Source organism: Labrus mixtus, chromosome 4 (genome assembly GCF_963584025.1).
Source record: "Labrus mixtus chromosome 4, fLabMix1.1, whole genome shotgun sequence".
Classification (NCBI taxonomy): domain Eukaryota; kingdom Metazoa; phylum Chordata; class Actinopteri; order Labriformes; family Labridae; genus Labrus; species Labrus mixtus.
Window position 1 is genome coordinate 23,552,520 of NC_083615.1, and position 8,196 is coordinate 23,560,715.

Here is an 8,196-nt window from a genome sequence, read left to right on the forward strand (position 1 = left end):
GAATATAAATCTGGCAGAAAAAAAAACAATCCATCTATTTTATTATATTTGAATTTTATGCCAACAAACAATCAAATGTATTCCAATGTCTTAAAAATGTTAACCTTGAGAACCAAATATGTATAATTCAGTTGTGAATGTTCATGTAAACTTCCCCATAATGCTTCTATTTTCATGCACCATACTGAAGACATGACCCAAGTGCACAAGAACACAAGCTTCCAAACTATTAGAAACATAATCAACAATATATGCATTATTTATTTTTGTTTACAATAACTCAGGTTCTCCCCTTTCTCTAACCCTTCTTTGACTTTATTATTTTATTTTTTCTTATGTATCTCTACTTCCGAACGTATCTTATGACACCATTCATTACCTTAAACTTTCCACTCTATGTATTCTGTCAACTGCTTCACTGTTATGTTTTCAGAATTTTGTCTTTCGTTACTGTTTGTCTTAATGTCACTGCTTTGTCATGTTGTGTCACTAATTAAAGATGGTGAGACTGTTTATATAAAGTACACCCAAATATCCCAACATCATAACCCATCTCACTGAAGACATGACCCCAGTGTCCTCAAAGGTGCACTATGGAGGTTTAGTAGAGAAATGTGAAAGTTTGAGAAATTTACGATTTCTGTGGTATATGTTCATAACTTTATACTCAAACTGTCCTCAGAGGAAAATGTGGTCCCTGGAACATTGTTTGAAGATAAAATAATACGCGAGAAGTTGTGGTGGTGGGCCCACAACAGTGAAACCGTAACTCTCCAGGTAGCTTTTTACCTCCAAACACTGTTCAGGGACCCCTTTTTCCCTTTGGATAAAGTTTGTGTTTTTAGTTAAGAAAATATAGCAGAGAATTGTTTCACTTCTCCAACTTTCAAATTTCACTCCCAAATCTACATAGTGCACCTTTAAATGTAGCAATAGGCCTGAAGGTGAACAACATGAATGATTCAAATCTGAATGAAAATCATGTCAACTTCTTATTTTATCCCTGACATTTACAAGCACGGGTTTCTTCATAAATAGCATCAACTCTCATTCACATTTTCTGACACATCTACAAATGTTCACTCTGTTCTGTTGTGTCCTTCTCAGCAATGATCTTTTCTCAAACGTCTTTATGAAGATGACGGTAAAAAGATGAGTTGACGTAAACCAACCCAGACAGATGTGTCGACATATGTTAGAGTTATGGCTGTTAAGGATGTGATGTGGGTTTGTGCTGCGTGTTACCTCCAGATGATGATGAAACAGAGGCAGACATGTTTCCTTTGGCCTTCACCTCACAGCACCCTGCTCAGCTGTTACTGCACACACACACACACACACACACACACACACACACACACACACACACACACACACACACACACACACACACACACACACACACACACTCACTCACACACACACACACACACACACACATTGGTTGTACTTCAGCTCTCATATTTACTATAAAAACATTGTTTTGTCCTGCTTTGTTTAAAAACTGAAGACTGTTGACTGTGCGTTCTGGTCATTATCATGTACACACTTTTCTCACATCCTCGCTATCCTCGCTGGTACATTTTTATCTTCTCCTCCAGAATGTAACAATGCGTCCAGTGTTGCTAGGCCGGGCTCCGTCCACATAATGAAGGCCTATGGAGTGATGATGTCAACGCTTCAAGTATGGCCTGAGTGTGTGCTGCGTCACAGGATGTTTATAAGACTGTGTGTGTGTGCGTGTGTGTGTGCGTGTGCGTGTGCGTGGTTGGTGGTGAGTGAGGAAGTCAACCTCACTTTTTGAGGCCAGATGTACACATTGTGACGTCTTTAATCAGCCTCTGAAAACACTGCTTCTGAAATTCATTTTGCACTTCTAGGCTTCAAGCTGCTTAGAATAAAAAAAAGCCCACACTGGTATCACAAAAACCTGTGTGGCCAAAGGTGTGTGGATATGTGTGTGTGAGATTATAGTGGTGCCAATTTGTGAAGCAGTATTTTTAGTACAGAGGCTGTGGTAATGCTCCTCGGATCATCCTTTGATGCGTTCATTGTAGTGTGATCCCACTTCAAAGCTGCACACTGGCACGGGACGGTGAGGGGAGGGGTGTGAGTCCACTACACTTCATTACTGCAGAGCCCCAGATTCAGCTTTCTGTGACCTCTGACCTCTGGGCATTTGTGCTCATAACACACTTCCACTCTGTAAGATCCACAACCGGAGGTATTTATGTGCAGGAGAGCTCGGAGGTTTTATTAAATGTCAACACAGTTTGTCAGGACCGTTTTTTCTTTCTTCACTTTGATGGTTAATTTCGACAGTTTTAGTTCTCAAAACTTTATTTGGATTCTTAAAAGGTTTAATGATGTCAGTTTTATCATAATTCCTTTCTCTTTGTTTGACCGATACCATACATTTTTACATGTTATGGTATTGTAATGAACCTGTGGAGCTCTTTATAACTCTTATGGTTTTGTTTGAATAATTAAGTTTTGTATCCTTAAAAATAACCAACAAAAGGTTTTGAGATCATTCTTTGTATCTACTACAGTAAAGAATACAGCAATGAACAATTGAAGTCTACCTCATAAGTTTAGGACTTATTTAATGTCTAATTAACATCGGTCTCATGTCACAGCTAACTAAAAATAACTTTACATACTTTATCATTTCATCTCTTTTTACAAGGTGTTCTGAATATGATGAAGGCTTTGCTCACTGGGTTATGAGAGTCATTAAATAGGTGTGTACCCAGTGACACATTACGCCCTGTGAAACAGCTTTTATTTAACGATAACAGGGCTATAAAGTGCACTTCCTGTGCGTTGGCTTGGCCTCGTAAAGAACAGAGGCGCCTGATAAGGAGGCTTTGTCATCTGAACACCTCTTAGAAATCTATAAAATCAAACTATAACCAAGTTTTTCTGATGCTCAGCCGGAAACACCTCAAATATTTCAAATGAAACTGTCACTTTTAAACTGTCACAAAAGCATGTAGGCCAAAAAAGCAACAGACTCCACTGACCGGCACATCAGGAGCAGCTTAGGTGTGTTCAAAGTTTAGGTGTGTTCAAAGGCATCCTGAGTCTTTCAAGTGTCCCGTGATGATGACTAAATCTGTCCTCCTTATCAGTGGTGACTCAGGCCTGAAACCCTCCCAGTTACAATAAAGACTCACATTCCACCTGACAGCAGAGGAAGGGGACTTTCCTGTCCTCCACTCCCTTTTCATTCTTGTGTGTCTGGAATTGACTGAGAAATGTTGCTAGTAAAATGTGCCCTATAGTGTTTAATATATCGCCAATGACTATAATGATGTAATAATCACTGACTGACTTCAACACCAAGTAGAAACGCTTGAAAATAAAACAAAAAAGGGTAGTGGAGAGCAAAAAGTTATGTCAAAAAGCATGAATATTTATTCAAATAAATACACACTCATCAGTCATCACACATTGAAAAAGTAAATAATTTAAACTATACAAGCTGTTTGCCAGTAACACAATATCCTGGAAACAAATAAATTAACATCATGGTTTTAGGAGTCATTCCTCCCAGGAGAGTAAACTTGAGATAGTTTTGACAATTCAAGGGTTCAGTCCTGTTTGTTGGGATCTCTGTCTGAGTGTCTCTCGAGTTTAGATCAGCTGTCTCTCCCCTCTGTGAGAGCCCAGTCCCGAACATCGTCCTTCATCTTTGGACCGGATGACCTCGTCTTCCTTTTGGTCCGCGAACTATTTCTGTATGGTCCATATTGACACTAAAAGGAGATCAGAAGAAAATATATAATTAGTGTCAATATTTTCTTACTTTACTCTGATTATTTCTTCTTATTTAATTCATGTTTCACGTCCGTTCTAGTCACGGTGCGTCTCTCACCATATTAGGAGTGGGTAAGTGCCGAAGTCCTCGTGCGCTCAGGGCGCCCGCGCCATGCGTCTCTCCTGCTGTCCGGGTGACGCGCCCTCGTTGTCTTGTCGGGTTTTAAAGTCCTCGATAGCCTTTCTGTTCTGGTAATCGATCAGCGCCATGGTGATCACCGCGTTCCAACAGTTCTCCTCCCCGGAGCACCGGAAATCGATCTCCTTATTGTCTGTGGTCACGATGGTGAAATAGACGAACTTTCCGGTGCGCTCCACGCAGTCCACTTTCTTGATGGACTGCAGCTTCAGCTCCTTTCCCTTGGAGCGCTTCTGCGTGTCGGCGTAGATGTTGAGGCTGTCCGTGGTCAGGACGCACGTCTTCCTCTTCCAGAATTGGAGCAGGTTGTCGCTCCTCTTCTCCAGCTCTCCCTCCTTGAGGACCTGGCTGATCTCCTCCGCTGACATTTTCATTGTTCACGCGGGCTGTGTGTAAAAGTCCCTGCTTTCCTGTCCAAGGAGCCCGAGGAAGGAGCTTCTCTGTCAAAGCTTTCCGTAATCCAGAGTGACGTTGAGAATCGTTGTGAATGAAACTAGGTACCAGAAGACTTTTATAGTCCGCCCTGGCCTGGGTCCTGCCCACTTGACGTCAGATGATCGGGGAATGCATCAACAGTTGCGAGTGGAGTAATTCAGGGCCGAGTGGGCGGAAGCCTGCGCGCAAGAGGGAAAGAGGGCGGGGGAAGTCCTAACGTGGACCTTAATTACACTGCAAACATGTTAATTACTAATCCACATCCTGCTGAGGAGATTAGACCAAATATTTGCCCATTCTGCAGACAATGAATCAGGATACTATGTTTGATTATGTGGGCTGAGGGCGAACACGCGCATAAAAGTCTGTCTGGCCAAGTAAACCTTTTAATCCAACATTTATAAAGAGGGATCCCTGGATTCAATTATGCAGTTTGAGACCAAGACTTTTCAATTACAGCAGGTAAATCATCCCCTTTATAACTACTTACTGACTGCCATCTTGCTCAATTGGTTCTTTTAAAAAAAAGGTAACACATTAGACAAAACCTATGTCAGCATTATATTACACAGACTCTACTATTCCTGTCTGTAGATGTAAAGGACCCAAACAATCCTCAAGCTCAGTTACCACTCAGTGAGCAGGATCATCAGACTGAGTGGTGGCAGCTAAGTAAAATAGTTTTCAAAGTTGAGGGAGCGCAGGGAGTCACAGAGTTCATCAGCAGCTAAAGAGCTGGAAACAAACTGAAGGAAGCAGATCGTTTTCATGTAGAGACTTTTAAGGTTGTTCAACATTACATGTGGGTCACCCTACCGCCTTTGAAATGTCAGTTAACCAAAGTTAACTTAATTATAAAATTCAAAGTGGATTTTTTTAATTCAAAGACTTATTTCTTTCTAAGACAAAAAAATAATAGAATTTGGGACTAAAAACCTGGAATGTCTGATGGATGGCTATTTATTTTATTTTTTTCCATCGGCTGTATGAATTGAAATTCTACTCAGCTGGTCTTGCTGTTTGTCTTTGTTTGTTTGTTATATTGTTCTGTGTATAAGTGTGTACAGGATGTGTGTTGGACCCCAGGAAGAATAGCCGATGCGTATGCTGGTGCTAATGGGGATCCTAATAAATAAATTAAGAAAAAAATCCCAAAATATGGTACCAATCTTTTAAGTGGTTCGGCAAGTTTCAAATAATGATATATCATTATTATGACCTTAACCCTAACCCAATATGCATTAAGAGTAAGTGTTTCCATTAAAATAAACAATCATTTAAACGTGTCATGTTCAAAAGCAAATTTAAATGTGTTTTCTTCCAATAAAAATATCCAGAAAGTTTGCTAAATGCCAAACATGTTTTGATAAAAAAAAAAGTAATTTTATGTTTTGAGTGTAGTCATTTTATTCAGCTCAACAAAAGATGTCAAGCCAGATTTACTAAAATACAGTATGTATGAATTTAATGACATAAAATACATTATTTTTCATTCTAATAAATACCTGTCTTTTCCAATAAAGAAAAAGCAAAAAAAATAAAAAGGAAATGGATTCAGAAATGAAAATGAAGGGTCAGTTGTAGCAATGTCATCATTTCACACCCAAATGATTTTTCCCCATCATTATGAAAATGAAAGCTTCACTGCCCTTTGATGTATCTGAATAGGTGTGTCCACTGTCATATAGCTCACATCTTCTTCTCTTACGGCAGTAAGTGTTCTGACCTTCTCATCTAAAGGATCTAAAGGAACAGAAGAAGAGTTTAGGTGTGTTTCACTGAGCTTCTCTGAGCTTCTGCCTTATGGAATCACAAAGTATCAAAACTTCTTTACAAAGTCAGGTTTTGTGGATTCATTCAAGTGTAAAAAATAACTTGGTGTTGTATTAAAACCATCTAACAATCTTTGTTATCAACCAAACCCTTCCCCTCTGCGAATCAGCAAAAAGGAGGCGGTAAGAAGGCAGATGTCATCAACTCTTCCCCACCATCGCCCACGCAAGCTTGACCCCTGACCCCTTACTGTTGAGTTCAAATGCAACCAGTGTATCTTGCGGCAAACGTGCAACAAGCACCCTCTCAGGCCTATCCTGTCTGCCTCACTATCAGTCTCCTCTCACAGACGTTTTGGAAACTTCTCCTCCAGTTTCCCTCAGGAAGTCAAATGTCACACACAGCCAGGCACATGCACACTAACACACCATACGCACATACACTCATACACAATTTCACTAAACTTTCTCCAGTGATTGTGAAAACACTGAGTGATCTTATTTGGGTCAAACTACTTTGTCTTTTTTTTTTTTTAAGTACGAGAGAATCTCCGAGAAGTCTTCTCACTTCAACACTACTTGGATGGTATAGACAGTTGACAGCACAAAGGGCGTTACCATGGTGACTCACACACACACTAGGCAGACAAACAATCTGCCTAGCATCCCCTGCACAAGTACTGACACTGAAGGGGGATGTTGTGGCTGATTTAATCCTCTGTTACTTCTCTTCCCTCTTCCCTATGTGTGTGTGTGTGTGTGTGTGTGTGTGTGTGTGTGTGTGTGTGTGTGTGTGTGTGTGTGTGTGTGTGTGTCTGTGTGTGTGTGTGTGCGTGTGTGTGTGTGTGTCTGTGTGTGTGTCTGTGTATGTGTGTGTGTATGCGTGTGTCTGTGTGTGTGTGTCTGTGTCTGTGCGTCTGTGTGTACATGTGTCCCTATATGGCATTATTTGTAGGAGTATAGCCATGGAGACATGCCCAGGCAATGACTCAGCAGGTGGTGGGGCACTTTACTTTGACAGAGTTTGCAAAAGGAGGGCCAGGTAAGACAGTGTGTGTGTGTTTGCAAGCGTGTGTGAGTGTGTGCGCGTGCGTGCATGTTTGTGTGCGTGTGTGAGTGTGTGTGTGTGTGTGTGTGTGTGTGTGTGTGTGAGTGAGTGTGTGTGTGTGTGTGTGTGTGTGTGTGAGTGAGTGTGTGTGTGTGTGTGTGTGTGTGTGTGTGTGTGTGTGTGTGTGTGAGTGTGTGTGTGTGTGTGTGAGTGTGTGTGTGTGTGTGTGTGTGAGTGTGTGTGTGTGTGTGTGTGTGTGTGTGTGTGTGTGTGTGTGTGTGTGTGTGTGTGTGTGTGTGAGTGTGTGTGTGTGTGTGTGTGAGTGTGTGTGTGTGTGTGTGTGTGTGTGTGTGTGAATATGCTTTGTCAATCCATATTTAAGGATTCAAATTTAGGTCACAAAAGAAAAGGGGGGGAAATAATGAATATGTAATATTTGTGTTGTTTTTCTGTGTTTCTATGCATAGATAATGAGAAAACAGCAAAAACACAGTACAAAGCTAACAATATTTATGATCCATATTCAGTCAGCACACCAAAACCAAGCCTTTTGACTCCCATAATACGGGATACACTATATCCAATCTGTGATTTCACAGCAGTGGTTGAACTCAGGTGTTTCTCTGATTTCCCGGCTTGTGGGAAATGTACAACTATTCCTAGAGGGAGTCACACTCTGCACCAAATCAGCACCCTGTGGTTCTCTGTGTCCACGCAGACAAAACAAAACCTCCAGATACTCACATGTAGGAGAGGGAGGAAGAGAATGATCTGCACAACAGGAAGGTTTTGGTTACAAACTGAACAGATAACATACTGCTGAGAACAAGGCTAAAACAACATACATAATGTGTTTTTTTTTCCACCTTGTTTATTTGAGGGTGATGGAGTTTGCAGCCGAGGGAAACATGTGTGTGACAAACAGCAGGTGGAAAGACCGGAACAGAGTTTGGACGTGTCAGGGCATGAAGCTGCTGAAT

General features: G+C 41.1%; 1 protein-coding gene across 1 annotated transcript; it reads right to left on the reverse strand.

Moving 5' to 3' along the window:
• Positions 1-3,397: 3,397 nt before the first annotated feature.
• On the reverse strand, positions 3,398-4,459 carry phlda2 (pleckstrin homology-like domain, family A, member 2). Its single transcript, XM_061036492.1, has 2 exons — positions 3,881-4,459; positions 3,398-3,761 (listed from the first exon to the last, which is right to left on the reverse strand). The coding sequence occupies exon 1, from the start codon at positions 4,333-4,335 to the stop codon at positions 3,919-3,921; it is 417 nt and encodes a 138-aa protein (XP_060892475.1). The 5' UTR covers positions 4,336-4,459; the 3' UTR covers positions 3,398-3,761; positions 3,881-3,918.
• Between the last annotated feature and the right edge of the window lie 3,737 nt (positions 4,460-8,196).

What these genes read in the sequence shown, in the direction of transcription:
- phlda2 (XM_061036492.1), bottom strand. Translation starts at nt 4,335, where the DNA reads ATGAAAATGTCAGCGGAGGAGATCAGCCAGGTCCTCAAGGAGGGAGAG.